Source organism: Achroia grisella, unplaced genomic scaffold (genome assembly GCF_030625045.1).
Source record: "Achroia grisella isolate CSIRO2021 unplaced genomic scaffold, CSIRO_AGI_Agris_v1 utg152, whole genome shotgun sequence".
NCBI classification, from domain to species: domain Eukaryota; kingdom Metazoa; phylum Arthropoda; class Insecta; order Lepidoptera; family Pyralidae; genus Achroia; species Achroia grisella.
In genome coordinates, this window is record NW_026712648.1 from 276,584 (window position 1) to 296,677 (window position 20,094).

The following is a 20,094-nucleotide window of genomic DNA, read 5'->3' on the forward strand; positions in this document are numbered from 1 at the left end:
TCGTACTTATTAGTAAAATATGAAAACTTGTTGAATTTTATTTTACTTAAATCTCAACCCCCTTCATTATTACTCCTAAGCACACCAACGCTGCTACAGCGAGCTGCGTTGTCACTTATAAGAATAACTATCAATTATTATTATATTTTTTCGCATCATTACCACTTGTAGGGATGATGTGTATAATTTATTAGTTATATATAAATAAATAAGCCTGGACAATTAACACAATGCCATCTAGTCCCAAGTTAAGCTAGCTAAAGCTTGTGTTATTTGTGGCACTAGATAACTGTAACAAGTACATAGATTTTCGTTTTCGTAAATACATACATATTATACATAGAAAACACCCATGACGGATACAAAAAATCATACTCATGTATACAAATGTTTGTACCGTGCGAAGAATCGAAGCCGCTACCATCGGAAGAAAAGCGGTGTCCTTTACCGTTAGACCACCGAGGCTGTCAAATATATGACTGCTAACAAGTAGGTAGATATCCAATTCTACACTTTACGTGACGCAGTATTCCTCTCTCTGTTTAGTGTTAAACCTAACATACCTTGTACAGTTACCTTTCATTCAAGAGAAGAGAGGGAGGAAATTTTATTAACCTGATATCAAAAGTATGCCGGAACCCATTTATAAATTCACTGTTTAAAAGGTATATTATTCCGCAGTGACAATGGCAGTCCATTATGTTAATATGCACAAAATACACAAAATTAGGAGTACCGAGCGAAGCCGGGATGGACCACTAGTAATGAGATAAACTAGTAATCTTCAGGTTACTTTATTTAAATTTAAAGTATAGTTTTAAATTTAACTATTAACAATTTTACCTTATTTATTTTTTTAATTTTAGAGTATTCTTTATAAAAAAATAAATAAATATTAAACCAATCATCAACAAGAACGTAATGACATCGAATAATTACATTGCACGGAGAATTCTCACACACACATGAATATTTGATTAAGCACAATTCATCCCAATGGGGTCTTTAATATTAATAATGGTAGATAGTCGGAGATAATTTGAAAAGACTTGATGTTTGTGGCCCCTGCCCCTTAAATAGTTATTTATGGGATCAAATTATGATTACAAATAATAAAATTATATAAATACATACATATATACCTACTACTAAGTATAGCAACATTGGCTTATGCAGAAGAAAAAGAAAATCCTAAATTTTGTTAGAAAAATTAAAAATTGTGAATATCTTAATAATTGTTAATAGTCTATTAGTGATTAATTTAGTTGTGTAAAACAAACGACTTTAGGATTTCCTAAAGGTGTTTGTTTGAACACCAAATTTTAAGGGCTAATTACAATACCTGAGTTTATGAGGGCAATAATCTTAACAGAAGTATATAAGGTAATATAAGGAAATAATATGTAATAAATAACAGATGAGATTGTGATATAGTTTTAGAGAGTTTATTAATGATTGCATTCGTGTTAATCGTTTTTTGTTGTCAACGAAATATTTCATACAGAACAGTTTGTAAAGTCAACTTATAGTTGCCGTGTTTTTATATAGCCAAGTTCAGCAATCATTCTTGCAAGTCATTCGAATTGTCATCCAACAAAAAGTGCACAACTGTTATTTCTTTATATTTTAAAACAGCCGTCACTTTACACAGGCTATTCGACATTTAAGTCAGTGAACCAGTTCATTATTGCAAATTAGGGACAACGAAAATGTATGTCCCCCAAAACGGTACGAGCGCGTGCAACGGGGGCGTGCGGTCGCCCAACTTTTATCGAAGTGAATTTTCGTAAAATGTTGCTTATTGCCTCGTAATAAGGCTCACATCGATTGTATATACTGCATTAGTGGTAGGATAATTTATAGTTTATCTCATAAATTGATTATTACACATGGAGTGGTGCGATAAATCACCAGTAATCCGATTACGAGCGTACTCTCTTGTCTCCTTTGTGAGAACGCTCGTTTGTGGTCTTTATTGAATTGTTTTTATGTATTTTTGCTTCTATGGGACGGGAGTAAGTATTACAATGACAAGTGAATCGTTTGTATTAATAAAATTTACATGTAAACACAATTATCTTAGGCTATTAAACGAACAACGTTCGGATTGTCAAAATTAATGTAATTATGTTCAGATATGAATAAGTATTTTGACTTTTTTAATATAATTACTAGGTACATCTTTTGCCTGGGACTTTTTCTGCGTCACTATAATTGATTGTATTATAAAGTAGCGTAAGTCTTCCTTGTATTCAAATATTATAAATTACTCCCGACCGTATGGCATGATAAATAAAACTTATATTTTGTTAATTTATTGAAATTATTACCATTAATTTATTTTAAGTTAATAAAACTTTTATTACCTTATGAAAATAAGGATATTCCTTACATAGCTTGCTTTGTTTTATAAATCGTATCCAATTCAATTTGCCTATTAATTTAGATAAATCGAATGTTGCATCTCTCTACTTAACGACAAGTGGCGACATACGGCGTTTTAATCAACTCGGTCCACTTAAGTATGTCGTGAAGGTACGCGGGGTTCGACCACCGGCTGTCGCATTATCTCCCCATTGCGTTTAGTTGACGCAAACAACCCCAGTCTTCTTAATCCGCGCTCACCCCTGTTATCTGTTACAACTTACGAATTCAGAATTTGTTAAATTATACAGCGATTTATGAAACAGAAAAAAATACTGATTCGAAACAGACTATTACATTTAGTTACATTACTATATCACAAGCTGTGCCCCCTACTTTTTGGAAATAATGGGTATCAGAATAAAAATAGACTATATATTATATATCTGTACCTTATTTGTTTATATAGACATTTAAATGAAACAAATAAAACAAACAATACATACAGTTTCTTTACATTTTTTCTAACAAAATAAAGTCCATACTTTTTGTAGTAGGTACTCGTGCGAAGTATTAAAATATTTAGCAATTAATTTTGAGACTATAAAATTAAAATGTTTGTTACAAAATTAAAGTAGGTACTAGGCAATCAGGAGCACAGAGGAGCATTTTATAAATAGCCAAATAAGCTACAGAGTACCGCGTGCCGGGTCGGCAGGCCAGCAGCTAGGTAGCTATTACTGGCCCGGCCGGAATCCGCGCACGCACGGTAATTGCTAAATTCGCTCGCCCCCCGCGCCTCCCACCCCTACATACCTTCTCCAGTGGGGTCACCCCCATATCCTACGGCCGGCTTATTGTCGTTTGCGAAGTATTTTCGTGAATTCCGCACGTAAAATTATAACCTAATGTCTGTGGATTGGATTATTGAAGAGTGGAGAATTTCTATTCCTGATTGGAATTAGGGTTGTCAGACGTAACTTATTAATAATAATTAATTAATTGTATGTTTTAGGGCATAGGGTGCAAACCAACTTGGAGTACATCTGAAGGTAACATTACCGCAACCCATCAGCAGTCGTTATACCAGGGAAAGTTCACATACCGCTCTTTTTGTAAGGAATATGCTCATGTAGTAAAATGTTTGAATTTATGTATTTATCACGGAAAATATTAACATGTACTGAATTCATACAGGTTGATAAATACATAATATAATGGCTCTAAAGGATTCAATATATAGAGTCACATAGATTAAACAAATAGTAAGTGTAAGTAATGGTAACCAAGTACTCAGAGCAGATTCTGAAAACTATTCAATGTGCAGAGGTAGGCTGTGACCTGATGATTCGCTAGGCTAGCATACCATAATATTGCATAAGCATAACAGCTAAAGGCCACTATTATATTATTAGACTAGACTTACTAGACTATTAAAGTAGACCTTTATTTCCATCTCAAATAGTACAGAGTACTTATCTACAGATTAGAATAGGCCAATTGCTGAATAAATTATTTTCATTGGCCATACCTACCTATATGTAATATACCTGTACTACAGTCTACCCAATTTAAAGATGAATCTGCTATTAAAAAATACATAATATTTACTTTTAAAAGAGAATTCTGAAGAAAACAGTTTCTGTTAGTTCTCCCTAGGTATATTCTACCTAATTTAAAAATGAATCGTACATAACATTTACTTTTGAAAGGGTATCAGTAGTTTTGGTCACTTTCTTTGGCTAAAACCATTATTCGAATGGTCGGAAAGATAATCTTGAATCACATTAAATATACATATAGGTACATGCCACCATACTTTTATATACATATAAACTAATTAAACATTCAGCTCTATCAGAATTTCGACATAATTCACGTGCCCACGTGTCACTTGTCTGTTTGGTTGTTAAGAACGAATTGAATCATTATAATCATTATATTTAATGATGTTATAGTACCTACCTAAGTGGAAAGAGATAAATATCATTTAATAGACTATGGTCACTTATGGTGTCCAAACGATTCAAATGGGAACGGAAGCACCTTAAATGCTAAGTTGTTAATGTCACCGGATGTAGACAATATTACATATCTTTAGTATTGCAAATAAAGTGTACGATACGCGAATAAATAATGTAAGTATTTAATTATTCAATAACAAGGCAACTTTCATAATTTATTGATAATTTCAGTATTTTTTTATGTAATTGTTATAGCAAAATATGGCATAGGTTATTTAGAAATTTAGTGTCAAAATATCTCTGAAGGTCATATATAAAAATGAAAATAACGATGTTTATTTTGTATGGAAATGATAACTTCGAATTAGACACGTATTAATAGAAGGTCTTCATAACTGGGCCTTTCAGACGGTACATAAATAAATTATAACTTTTATTGTTCATAAATTATACAAATGAATGTCTATACAAATTTTAAAGATGGACGAAGAAAGAAAAATATTTTAGCAGCTAGTATAGTCCTTAAAATTATGAAAGTTAATTGAAGAATGATGGCTATTCTACTTGATAGTGATGAATAAAGTAACAAAGAGTTCTTATAAATGTCAATCACAGTTTAAGATACCTAGACTTTTTAATTCATGTATGTGCTCGTAATATTAATATACATAATGAGAAGTTATAAAAAATATAGGTATAATCAGATACATTCTAATTTATTAATCGATTAGTTGCGGAAAAGTAGAGAAGTGATCACTTAACTCAGCTGAATGCAGCGGCAGGACATGGTTAATCTAGCGTCAGTTGCACGAGACGGTAACCGTAGTGGAGGAGTAGGTATTGTCGGCCGTGATCACATTTCCTTTGTATCCGGTCTGGCAGTGAGCGGTAAGCGCTGCACGCCGCTGAAAGCGCGTAATTGCCGCGAAATACGATCGGAAATTCAATCGTGCGATAATTCAGAGCTGACGGGACTATCTGTTTAGACTTATGTAGGTATACGTAAGGTTAAGTTAGTATAAGGCCAGACATAAGTTACATCTCATCAATTTTAGCAATTTTTTAATAGTTGAGGTTTTTGCCACAGATACAGTCACATTTTAATACCCTTCCCAATAGTGGAAAGAGTTTTAGATTTTCTGATTTCATATGAAGTTTCTGACTTTTCCAATTCCTCATTAAAAATACTAAAATAAAAATTATATCTAGATCCCTTTAACACCAACAATATCTACAGCCTTTAAATCATTAGAAAGAATAATACCTACATAAATAATATCCTTTCTGTTCCCCTAGTGTCATCGAACTATAAGCAGAATTCATTTCTCTGGCGAGCTAGCAACAATTTTAATAAATTATCTAAAACGGTTAATATAGATCTATTTCGTAATAATATTAAATCAGCGAGACACCAACTAAGTGAGCCCTTCTTTAAATAACAATTAATTATTATTGAAGATCATATAATACGTACCTATATATTTCTATAAATTCACTATTTATTGCTGTACTCTTGTTAATTAATTTCATATTCTCTGTTAACTTTATACCTAATGTGTTGTTGCCTTTATACGTAGTTTGTAAATTTCTTAGAATTAGTCAGTTGTTATTGGTGAAAGCCTGTTAGTGGCTTATTATGACGTCTATATTGATATTATTTAAGATATACTTGAATAGCCTTGGTTTTCCTTTAATAAATAAATAAATAAGCATTATCTTTTAAAAGAAATGAACATAAAATATATTTCGAAGTAGGTATTAGATATTTATTTCGTAAATACGAATTAAGTTAAGAAAGCTACTATAAATACAAAATCTACTCAACTACTCTGTGTCCAATATACATACCTACTTAGGTATAGCAAAGAGAATGAATCAAAATTATTCGATAGCAGTTATGATTTTCTTCATCTCGACACTCTCACTAGGTACTACTGTACCTATTATTATAAAATTTCATCCGACGGTAATCGTCGAACGCTTTCTATGCATACCTTGCAATTTTTTTTGCTTATATGCTATACCTCAGTATAACAATTTGTCACTGTTGTTGATATTAGAATATGTATAAAAAATTGTAGAGTAGGTAAGTACTTACATGTCATTTTACAAATGACTAATCTAATCACTATGACTTATTTTCTCTTATTAATTGTTTAACCAGTTGTTGTATATTGAATGTTTTTTCTATTTTATTATTTCATTGAATTAGTGCTAATCGGTGGTTTGTATTCACACACTTAAACTTAAATTGTAAGTAAGAATAAATTATTTAAAAGAGCAACACACAAGTTTTCATGCTTGTTCTTCTTGTGATGCAGCATTCCGAATGAGCGGTAGATTAAAAAAAAAATGTTATGACTATTCAAAAGTGTTTCAATGTAAGTTTATTTGAATAAATGATTTTCTATTATTTCTATTATTCTATTTCAATGGATTTTACGGATAAATATTTTGTGATATAGGTAAGTAATAGGTAGGTCCTGTGCTCTACCAACAAACCTTTATAGGTATATTAATTGAATTTAATTAAATAGAAGTACCTAAATTACTTGTAATGATTATTTGCAGTGTATATATGATTTCTAGAGTAAAACCTAGATACCTACCTATTTCTTACCTATACCTATAATTATTCAAGTACCTGCCGTAAATTACTTAAATTAAAGCAAATATGGAAGGCGCATCATGATCATAGATAAAATGCAGTATCTAGGTAGGTACTTAATATTTTATTAAAAAGTTCCTTCCTGTAAATTAAATGTCTACTTAAATAGATAAGTTATATTTATCTACTCTTATTATCAGTACGGGAATAATTAATAGAACTCTATATTTAGATGTCAATAACATTAAGGTTTAAGCTTGTATAGACAAATCAGTCCGCCATGTCACTGGGTGGGGCGGAGCTAATAATGTAATCGTTAAGAACTGCAATGTTTCAGTTAACACATCATATAAGAATTAAAATAAACGTTAGCATGTAAACATAAGAATGTTTTTCGAATGAGCAATATTGACGTATACGACGTTTTGTCCCGATCGATTTTTGAAGAAGTGGCCAATCAGCACTCGGTTGCCATAGCTACGAGTAATTCAGTCAAGCGTCGATAGATGGCATCACTTGTGTAAACGTAACCTCACTTAATTAATAAGTACAAGCTTATTTAAATAAAAAGAAAATATCCTGTATTTTATTTATATATATGTGTGTGTGTTTTACTTATTATAGGTAGGTATTACATGTAAGAGCATTGTAATTTGTAACCTCTTGGTTTACTATTTCAACGTGGACCCAGAGATTGGAGTTGAATTGGTTTCTTTATAAATTTGTTAATTTACCTACTTATGTGAATGACTAGTTCTCCGGGGACGAAAACACAAATAAATAACTAAATTAATCCTAAATAGATGTAGTGACACAAGCGATTATACAAATGGGATAATAAGATTCTTAAATTAGGCATATCGAACCTATGGAATTAACCCAACTATGAATTTACAGAAAATAGGTAGGTTTCGAAGTTAGCAAATGTCTAATAAGGTACTTAAGTGTATAAAGAGTTTGAACGAAATACATATACTTATTACAAGTAAGATGCCTACCTAAATGTAATTGAATAGTGATGAACTCATTGCATAGTAGGTACCTAATTTGAACTGTCATGTCTCCAAAATAACAGTAGGTACTTAAAACGAGTCTATAAATTAAGTTATAAAGAATTTATAATTAAAACTGCTCCACCTAAATACTCCAAGATGTTCGATTGTATAATAAACCATTTGGATATCTACCTACCTACCCACTGTATGTATCGTCTAACAAACTACGTTTGTGAAATGGGGGAAACCTAATCCTTAGTAAGCCATTATTTCGAAGATTCAACCATCACTCATAACTACACCAATAAAATATAAAATAAACTTTAAAATTACTGCATTAAACTTCACTTTTCAATGCAAGACAGACAGTTTTCCTCCTTCAGAAAATTAAGTGGCTATCAACTTTATGCAGTTATGTTACGGTTTACTTTAGTTTGGAAATGAGTTTTGAATTTGGAAATGAAATTTTCATAAATGTCGTGGGGGTAAAGTACGGGGGTGCGTACAGGGGGGGAGGGGTTGAGGGTTGTATTTGTGTTTTCCCTCGTTTCCGAGGGTAGGCGCACACTTGAGTCGTGCGTAGCGGACGAAAAAATAGACATAATATTGAGGTTAAATAAAAATTTTACTACAGTAGGTAGGTTCATACCCCTACTAATCTATTAAATACCTATGAAATATAACTAACTCAGATATTATGCAGTCTTTTATCCCCTAACATAGATATAGTATAGTATATAGTAGATATATATGTATATACCCACCTATTGGTATTCTAAATTTATTTATAATAGATATATAGATATATCTATAGGTATTTTATTTCAAAATTTAAAGATTATATATGATTATATTTAATATGATACCAATAAAGGTCCTAATGATGATAAAAATAATGTTGATAAGAAAATAGTAACCATTGCCAATAAATATGAACAAGATCATACCTGTGATGCCATACACTGTGATACCCGTAACACACCAGTTATACATACATTACTATTTTTGAGGGTGATGACTTCGTTCCTAGTGATTTTACAGCTATATCTCACCCTTGAATCCGGAAAACCACCCTTCAAACCGGAAACCAACTTAAGAGGCAACTTACTTGGTAGAAATAGATGAAAAAGAGAAAGAGAGGGCAGACAGAAATTATGTGTGAGACAGAGTGAGACACTCTAACACTAAACTAAACTACACATAATTAATTAATAGGTATGTAGGTATTTTTAAACTAATAATAATACCCTTAGACAATTCACACAACGTCATCTAGTTCCAAGGTAAGCAGAGCTTGTGATATAAATGTTTAGATATACCTGTATATTTTTGTAAATACATACATAATACACATAGAACACCCAGACCTATACAAACAGTCATACTCATGAATATAAATGTTAATACGGTGCGAAGAATTGAACCCGCGACCATCGGAAGTAAAACGATATGCTGCTATGCCGCTAGACCACCGAGGCTGTCTAAAGTCAAACTCGAAATGATTTTTTATATACCTAATTCGAAAGACAAACAATGCCTATGCCCATTCGGTAGAACTAAGATGCCATGCTTCTTAACCTGTAATTTCACCATCTATCACTACAATAATACAGCTCACAAAGTACCTAAGCTATAAGCCAATGAAATAAGTAGATAGAGGTAACCATGCCAACTACTTTTTACAAACTCCTACCACGATATTGTGGTACAAATTCCACGAAGATGGTGGTGAGCCTACTGCTATCTCTCGGATTGTTATTTTTGATTTAATATCGATGTTTTCATCACAAAAGTCAGAAATGTAAATTGACAATTTTTTTTTGGTTTTTAAACTAGTTTTTTACTTGTGTGTAAGTCAGGGTAGAATACATTAAGCTACAACACTCTTTGACTAGACTGAGTGATCTTATGAAGGAAATTGGAGCGTCTGTTTGTAATATAGAAATAACCGTTTTTTACTACAAGCTTATAAATATACCTAAATACGGTACATAGATACACTAAAATAACATTTTTTACAATTTTTGTCTGTCTGTTTGTTCCGGCTAATCTCTGAAATGGCTTGACCGATTTTGACGGGACTTTTTTGGCAGGTAGCTGATGTAAAATGGAGTAACTTAGGCTACTTTTATTTTAGAAAAATAAAGTTAAATTCCACGCGGACGAAGTCGCGGGAACTGCTAGTATTAAAGTATAATTAAAGAAAGCAATATAAAATACTATAATCCCTACTTAATCGAGCATAATATTGTCATTGTTGAGTATACAAAAAGCTTCCTTCCGCGAAATTTCAACGTTTCTTGCGTAAAAATATCATGTTGCCGGTGTCGAATTCTCTCTACCTTGACGAGATCGGCTCTGACAGCCATCACACACAAACGTACACACAATTAACAATATAAATAGCTTAGTAACTGAAGCATTTAATTGTTTAACAAAGCAATAATCAGAGCATTCTAGCTTCAAAACATGTCATAAAGAAAAACTTGCATTTATTATTCTTAGTATTTCAATGAAACCTATTAGTACATTGTAGTACTGTCTTCTGATGTACATACCTACATTAGAATATTATGCCTATTTGATTTTAGTAGAGATGTTAAAAAAAGTAAAGTTTTTATAATGATGATATGTGTAATCAAATGTAATATAGATAAAGAATAAAGATCTAATTTTATTAAAATACAAGAAGTGATCGAGCAGCAGATAAATGGAGATGAAGATGGTAACATGGTATGATGAAATCTAAAATTTCATTTAATTTTTCTATATACCTGTATAATTTCATGTAATTTTTTTAAATAATTTTCTATGTTTAGTACATAGGTAGTATCGGGGATATAAAGAGCACATCATAATAATATACACATGGATAAAATTGTGGGCTAACTATATTTCTATCTCTAATACACTATCCGCTACTTCGTCTACTTTTTGTATAGGTATATTTACAAAAAACTCATATATTTATATCAGTTGTCTAGTACACACGAGCTGTGCTTAGTTTGGCACTAGATGGCACTGTGTGGATTGTCCTGAGATATTATTATTATCTATCTTTACCTCAAACATTAGGATCTGTACCGCTTTAGTGAAATGGTAAGAAATCGACAGAGACTAACAATAATATGGAAGTGTGACTTATAGGCGAACATTTAATATATTTTTTAAGGTTGTAAAAACTGAATAGAAGACGGTTGGGCCGTGGGCTGTACGTTTATGTTGCGGTGTGGAGGTATCGTGTTGCGCGTCAATCGTCAACAATCAATGCCAATTGACGGCCTAATACCCGAATAATACGATTTTTTTCCCCAAGACCCTAGATTTAAGATCAGGGATAATTTGCCCCAATGCTTGCATGTGGAAACAGTTTAAGGATAAATGCAGCCAATTGGTTGTTTATATTTATATACTAGTTATATCTACAGATATTGTCGTATCTTTCCTGATAATTTACAAAATTACCAGACAAAGCACTTCTGAACCTGTATCGTCGTCAGCAAAATTAAGACTACGGATAAGGTACGATGGGACTGGCATTACCATATTATGGTTAAAGTCCCTAAATAAATTTAAGATAAAAAAAATAAAAAAAAGTTGATATATCAATGATAGCGTAGAATCGTGAGGAGTTGAAAACACTCTGATGGTATGTTACGGTTTCGCATAAAAACTGGACGATTTAGAATTAATTTTAAATATGACTCATATAAAAGTTAAAGAAAGACCAGAAAAAGGGTTAATAATATAATTAATTTTTATGTATTTCCAATACCCCGTCTACTACTTTATCACTTGAAGAAATCTTCAAAAGACCATCCATATTCCGTGTACCAAAGTTGAAATGTAAAATGTTTATTATATTTTTCCAAATCCATCGATTAAATTGAATACCTATTTAATTAATAATAAAGTAGTTATCATTTATATAAGATCGATAGTTAAATGAGTAGTTGTGCACTAACCTGTATCCGATCCTCTGGCAAGTCTGTCTTAAGTGAGAGCATCTCCCTAGCGTACACATCAGGGTAGTGGGCATCCTTGAATGCCTTCTCCAATTCATCCAGTTGGTACGAGGTGAAGATCGTCCTGCTGCAAAGACCGAACGCGAGTTGGTAAACTATAATTATCACAGGGATCGGTTTATAGGTACCTACACAAGACAAATACTAAGTCTCATTTATATTAGTGAACATCTAACAACCTTCCTCTCCACCACTCATGGTTGCCTGGTACATAGCGCTGGCAGATAGTAGGTAATTCCGTCATATGTGTTTCTTAACTTTTATATTATGTGCTTAATGCGCAAGTTAAATTAATTAATTAATTAATAATAGAAGCTTTTCATAAGGCATTTCACAAATTTCTTATTTAAATAAAATGTCTTTACCTAGTACATACAGTGACTTGTCCTGGTTTGATAGGGGTGAAGTTACCATAGATTATTAGTTGCCGGACAGACAACTTTGATAACTATATGGTTACTTTTGTTTACAAGCTAACGTTACGTAATCTCAATAAATTCGCACAAAGAAAATAAAAATATTTTATAATCTCGTTTACATTAAATACATTTGCCTATATAACCTCATAATCATAGTGTTTTTTACCGACTTTCGTCGGTCTAAATCTCGTAAAAATTTAAGTATATCTACTATGAAGATGAATATCTCCTCGTGACAGTAAAAAAATAAGAAGATCTTGTCAGGTTCAGTATATTCCTTAGCTAAAATAATGTCATATAAGTTATAAAAAATTTTATCTTCTAAGTCTCTCTTTTTGCATGCATATTATTTCTTTACATCTTATATATAAAATTCTCGTGTCACAGTTTTCGTTCCCATACTCCTCCGAAACGGCTTGACCGATTCGCATGAAATTTTGTGAGCGTATTGAGTAGGTCTGAGAATCGGCCAACATCTATTTTTGTAAATGTTAGGGGTAGTCCACCCCTAAATTTTATTTTTATTTTAAGGCAAAACAACGTTTGCCGGGTCAGCTAGTTATATATATATGTATTCTTGTGTATGATCGGTTGACAGTTACCTGTGCCGGCGTTTTTTCTTCTTCTTTTTACCATTGTACCCTGTGAGGCCATCGACTGTGAAGTCTTTCGCTGCTTCTAGTGCCGGCACTCCTGCGAACAATTGACAGAAATATATATTCTATATTCTTCTAAATTATTCTTTATTATTAAAATCGATAAACAATTGGTGTTCCATGTGATATAAAATTATATAAGTATTTTATTTGTAACTACTGTATAGGTTCCTGTTTCATATATCTATGTATATTCTTTATTACAATTGGCTATTGCGTCGAATAATTTTCGATAATATAAGTACTATCTATCTATCTACGCCTATAAAAAACTGAATTATATATGACTCACTTTTTTTTTAAATCTTGTATCTTTTCATGTAGGTATACAAATTTCGCGGTATTTTTATAATATGATGTGTAAAAGAAAGAAAATGACTTATATAGTTATATATACTAAATAAGTAGGTACATTGATATGTTTACTGTAGACTAAAAAATAATTTATATACTATTTTCTTTTTACTTGAGCCAAACCAATAATAACTATATAAACTATAACAATGAATTATATATTTTTACCGTTAAGAAAATTATATAACCTTAGCTGCTTGTATAACTTCTACTTAACGTAATTTTGTATAACGTTTACTCAAACTCTATTAGATATAGAGTAAGATATTATATATTAGTTATACTGTAGAAATACCGAACAGTAAAAAATTCAAAACTTGCCTATTCTGAAGACAGCTAATATAATAACAGTGTTTGTGAATCGGCAAGCTGTTTCAAGTTTCATAAGTTAAATTACGTAGCTCACAATCCCAACCCGGGCTGCCTGCAGTCAAAATCCCGCATCAGATACCGCCCGTCCCCGAAATCCACTTAACGGCTAGTGTGACAACACAACACTTATTCGGGGATTTGTCACATAATTACCGAATGTGATTGCCAAATGAATTAGTAAACAGGCGAGCGGTGGCGGGTTAATAGAATAGATCGGGCGCGTCCCCGGGGACAGCAGGGACGCGGGACGGCGGCAAGCGGGGCGGGGGACGGGACGACATCCCTCAGGGAAGCCGGGTAATTGAATTTGGCGCCAATGAATACGACAATGAATTATTAAATTTAGAGCGGTTCCCTTATGGACCTCTAATCCGACTTAACGATGTAAACGGCGCTACCAAGTCCAATACACGGTTAATACTGGATTCGTAACATGTTCTCTATACTAAGCGCGCTATGAATGTAAAATAATGTGTTATTTCGTTTCGTATGTACATGTGTTGATGTGTAAGTGTGACGAATCACGATGTAAACTATTTTGTGAGAGGGTTGGATGTGTTATCAGTTTGTTGAGGTCAAAGGACATGATAATTACAATGTATTAATTAAATTGACTGCAACACAATACAGAGAATTAAAATTTGAATGGGTATTTTTCGACTTGATCCAGAAAATTAATATTTACAAGGCTTAAAAGTATTTCTACATCGATTCATCATTTACATAAAAGGATATATAGATATATAGCTATATCAGATTAAGTTATTTAGATTAAGTATTTAGTAATATTACCACATCTACTAAAACTACTTAGTTAATATTGTTACACACAACTTACAAATACAAGCATTATAACGTAAGATAGCAATTAAAATCAAATTGAAAACCTTATTTTTTTAATGTTTGTCCATATTAACATGTTTGTTTATGACATTTACACAGGGACAGACCAGTGTCCACACTGCAGTGTGACTGTGAGCCGTGACCAATCGGGACGGGCGGACTATCCGCTAATCGATTGGTCACACTAGTTATTTATGACGGTTGCAGTGACTGGTCGATACGCAGTGTACTTTTAATAAATATAATGTATAGTATAGGAAAAATTAACCATAGTAATATTATAAATGAGAAAGTCTGTCTGTTGGTACCCTTTTCATTGATATTTGACATGAAAATAGAAGTCTATACACTGAATCTAAATCTGACGTTTGTACGCTGAATCAAATTATACCCATTTCCATCCATATAATATATGCGAAAATATTTGTGTATATATGTTAATATTTATCGATTATAGATAATAGAATACAATTTAATATAAATATTTATTGTATTAAGAGAAACGACATGGAATACATTTTATCGCAAACAAAGCAGAGAACGACGTAGTAACAGCAACAGTAATTCATATAAACTATAAATTAAAAAATATACCGTGCGAAGCCGGAACGGGCCGCTAGTATTATATAAATGCCTACAGAGAGCCGGTGGAGGTGAAATGTGGCGAGGACACGGATGGGTGAGCATGTCCCATGGGAGGCATCATTCTGAGCGTCTGCACTTGCGTTGATTAGGTGATGCTGCTATTGTCTTTTGTCCAATTTCAAAAACAAAAATAAACTTTTTTTTTAATTGTACAGAACCGATTTTTTTTCAATTAATTAATCTTTGACTACCTCTTCTAGGGTAATAGTCGTATTGATATATTATTAAAAACATACCATAATGTTTCAATTGATCCTCATAAAGCTACGATCATTACTGGTGCAACTACCTCGACCAATAATATATGCGTTAACACGGATGTGAACTACACCAGAAAATGCACCTTCTGCATATGAAGATAGAGTTGAAATAGCGACGGTGGTATAATTTGAGGTATAATTTTAACATGAGCCTCCCTCCGAGGGAACGTAAGTGTCGGCGAAGGAAAGCTACTTGTGTTAAGTCGAACACTGCCACTTTTCATCGAAGTAGTCTTACCATCACGTATTATAATAATACATAATTAGTTACCTACGTAACATGTTCATCAATAGATACTGTTTATATCAACTTTATATCGACAAAATTGTAACAAATTCAAGATCTGTACACTACAAGTACAATAAGCATAATAGCACAAATTAACAAGGGCACCACGTTTTGTCTAAAATTAGGTATAAGTCGGCAAATATTCATCTAAAGTTGCAGGCAGTTTAGAGAAGCAGTAAGCATATAAAGTTGAAACAGATGGCAATGTGCCGTGAAATACACCCAAGAGAATAAAACACAAATATTATATATAAAGGAAAACTGAACATAAAACTACATACCAAACCGAATGGTGAACATGGCAGTTATAGAAACTAAATCCAAAAAAGTGTGTAAAATGCTACGGATCGGTCTACGGAAGCAACCTGCTTTGCAGTTAATTTATTCGTCTTTCCACAAAAATTTTCAGTCTATTCTGATCCCTCCAAAACGTTCAAATTTGTATACAAAGCTCTTTCGTTATAACAAAATGCAATATATCGAAATTCCGTCTTCAACAGATCTTTTGCGAACATGTAACGTAATATCGTGTTATTCCATCTCGTTCGTAGCTATGAAATGATCAGGTGGGGAAGAGAGATGAAAACAAAATTCGTAGTGCACAGAGAGGCAATTGGAACGAGTAGTACAGAGTAGCGTTAACATGCGACACGGCTACGGGCCAATTTACATGGCCTGGATTCAATTTACCGGCGCGACGATAAAAGATACACTTAATTCGACAGCAACGATATAAAAAGATAAGCAGGTTTTCTTAAATCCTCTTGAACTTATATTTCTAATCAAAAGTGCCAACGCTCAAAACATATTCAATGTAAGATTATTTTTATAAGTACCAAAACCTTGTCCTTATCTCTCTCCGTAAATGGAAAAGCCATTAGTATTTAGACTTTGGTACTTAGTTTTAAACAAATTAGCTTCCATTTGTTTTTATTTACCACAAAGAGGACATGGTTGTTTTAAATTAAAATATATTTTTTGCCTAATTACAATTATTTGCACTTTATCGGTTATTCGGCAGCTCAAATTTAATGTATAAAAGTATGCCCAAAATCTATAATAGTTTGTACTCAGTCAGTGTTCGAATATTTGAAGCTAGTTGTTTGTAGTTTCTTCTCAATTTCGAAAATTGTTGGTGCAAAAATAATTTTGATATTATCATATTAATTTCAGCGCGAAAGATTACATATTGTAAAATAAAATCCTAAATTATTGAACAACAAAAAAAAAAGAAAAATAATCGTCTTTCATGAACAGCCTTAGGCGAATGCAAATATCACGTGCGCTGAGTGGAAAGCAAATCTCGTGCAAATTGTGGCGGCGAACGCTAAACGAGAATTAAGAATTGAGCGCAAGAAATTGGCAATTTTCTCGCAACAAGCCAATTTGAGGAGCGTTGCCGCGCATTATTTGATTTGTCGCGGCACGACTACCCTCACAAGGCGCGCCCGCGCCGCCGTCCTTGCAAATTACCTGAATAAAACTGGCGGACTGCTACGATACATGAAACAAATAAAATTAATTGTTAAAATAAAACTTAAATAAAAATATAGGAAGAAAATTTAATACTGGTGCTGATACTTGGTTATGATAGGTTAGAAAAAAAACTTTTCTTGAGTAAGTAAACTCTACATTAGAAAAATATCCCTCTTGTTATTCACTAATAACATAACGCAATATTTTATAAATAAATTAAGAAGAAGAAATATAATAATAAAATAGATTCTCGATTTAGTGCGATTTTGGTACGTTAGGTACATAATTTAGAAAATGAGTAGAATTTGATTTTTTTATAATTACATTTTTATATAATGTTAAAAATAAAATATAATATAATAAAAGTATATATGTTTGAAAAAAAAAATGAATAAGTTTACAATTTATATCAAATAAGTCATGAGATATCTGATAACGAATTATTACGTCTCACTTCCTAATATTTAATTTATGACATATCTAACCTATTCGCAAAAATCTCTAACCTTCGGAGTTTGCACGAGTTTGATGAGGACATAATGGTCAGGACTTTAACACGTTTCTGACAAGACTCGCCGTGAAAGAGTACGAGTGTCTGCAATATCGCATTTCTTCGTGTTTGTTCCCACAGTGCGCAGGTGTTAACAAAAATGGAGCAATATGACTCACAAAACCACCACAAAGCACCTTTGTGGCCAGATATTATGATCTCGGGGCTTCTTTCTTTTCACGAACCGTTTTGGTCAGCGGTTTTTGTTTTTTTCACTGAGTAATTAGACGGGATTTAAAATAGAACTCGAGAGCTCTTTATTGAGATTCAGATAGTAAATTCAAAGGCGACAAAAATATAAAATACTGTGACTCGAAACCAGATTTCGCACGAGTTATTATAGAGATCCCATTTTTTTCAATTAAAATACAGTTACTTACTAGTTTAATTTCCAAATACGGATAAGATTTTTAAAATTATTACTTAATAAATCAATAAAAAAATTAAAACTTCCAAAATCGTACTGAACAATAAACTTATTAACTTTGTTGATGATACTGTATTTCTTGGTATCACATTAGACTCCACACTGCAATGGGGTGCTCATTCTTCTAAATTGGCAAATAGACTTAGTTCTGGCACTTATGCGGTAAGAAGAATTAGACAATTAACAGACATGGACGGATATGGACATTTTACAAAAGAGGGCCATCCATTTACTCCATTTACGGTATGGGTTCCAGGGAGTCTTTGCGTGAATGTTTTAAAGAATCAAATATCCTCACCGTTACATCTCAATACATCTACGAAAATATTATGCTTGCCAGACAAAAATTTACAATTTTAAAACAAGATTACACTAATAAAAGCATACGTAATGTCAACAAACTACTTTTACCTAAGTGCCATTTGACGAAAGTTTGTAATTCGTTTTATGGAAATTGCGTAAGGTTTTACAATAAACCCCCAGAGTCTGTACTCAATTTGCCAGAAAAAAAAGTCAGATGTGTTATAAAATATATTCTTTGTAAAAAAGCTTATTATAAAATTGAAGAATTTATAAATGTTTTTGTAGAAAATATCTAATTGAAATCATCTGATTGAAAAGAGATTAAGTGCGTAGCGGTTTCTATGTTGATTGTCCCATGCCTAATCCATGTTGTTAATTAAATATAAGTAAATCAATATTTATTTAAAAGAGCAACACACAAGTTTCTTGCTTATTCTTCTTGTGATGAATCTGCATTCCGAATAAGCGGTAGAATAAAAAAACTTGACTATTCAAAAGTGCTTATATTAAGTTTATTTGAATAAAGATTATTTCTATTTCTATAAAATAGAAATGTCTAAGTTGGTAAATATTCTGTTATTCTATAGTAGTATAATGCTGCAATTTATAAATATACCTGTAAACTTGTCATACACGCCTGCAAAAATCTTTATCACGATGTATTTTCACCGTTACCAAGGTATATAAACAACGACACAGCCTCGACGTTTTAATTAAAATTTTGTTTTTCACATTTTTCCATTACATTATCATGAAAAATAAATAGAAATCATTGCCTTTCATAATTACAGGTATTGTTTTGTTATCGATCTTAGCGTACAGACAAACATTGTAACGAATAACCAATTGCACAGTTTCAGGAACAATAGACCATAATTGTTGTGTGTTTGTGATACGCTACTTCGTATGAGATAGGATAACGACGTATTTACGCAATAAACATGTACAAAACTTAATTACTGGTATTGTTCTTGGTGATTACTTGTTGGTGGGACGCAGGGTGCAGGGGGGAAGGCCAACTGGGGCCTACTTACGTCATACTCGGGTAATGTTTGCATAATTATACCTCTACTAGCTGTACCCGCGACTTCGTCCGCGTAAAATAGTGACCTTGAGCAAATAATAAAAAATATATATTAATAATCTAACCCAATAAAAAAGTTTCATCGTTCTAGCTTCAAAAATGAAATTTCCATACATAATTCCATACAATTCAATCAACAGCCAAAAACTAAGTTTCAAACTACTATCTTTAAAATGAAGATACTTCCATACATACCATACATACATTACATCTCCCCTTTCAACCCCTTATAACCCTTTTTCTTGTTTTTTTTAATGCTACTTATATTAGTGTCATCATGTACTAATGAAAAGATGTCGCTATACTGTAACCATTTATGGCTGAGTCCTGTAGCGGTAGGTACTGATATTTTCTCAACAGCCTAAAAAATGGGTTTCAAGTTTCTAGCTTTAAAAAATGACAATACATGCATACAACATTTTAACTCCCCTTTTGACCCTTACAACCCATTTTCGTTAAT

General features: G+C 32.4%; 1 protein-coding gene across 3 annotated transcripts in view; it reads right to left on the reverse strand.

The window, feature by feature from the left end:
- The window catches only part of LOC131840889 (visual system homeobox 2-like), a 90,723-nt gene that overhangs the window by 37,993 nt on the left and 32,636 nt on the right, over nt 1–20,094 (reverse strand). For 2 of the 3 annotated variants that reach the window (XM_059189086.1, XM_059189084.1), the window contains exons 3-5: nt 17,268–17,288; nt 12,978–13,068; nt 11,897–12,023 (exon numbers count right to left, since the gene is read on the reverse strand). In XM_059189086.1, coding sequence (XP_059045069.1) covers nt 11,897–12,023; nt 12,978–13,068; nt 17,268–17,288 — 239 coding nt within the window. The remainder of the gene's footprint in view (nt 1–11,896; nt 12,024–12,977; nt 13,069–17,267; nt 17,289–20,094) is intronic. The other variant, XM_059189087.1, reaches the window with a different exon arrangement.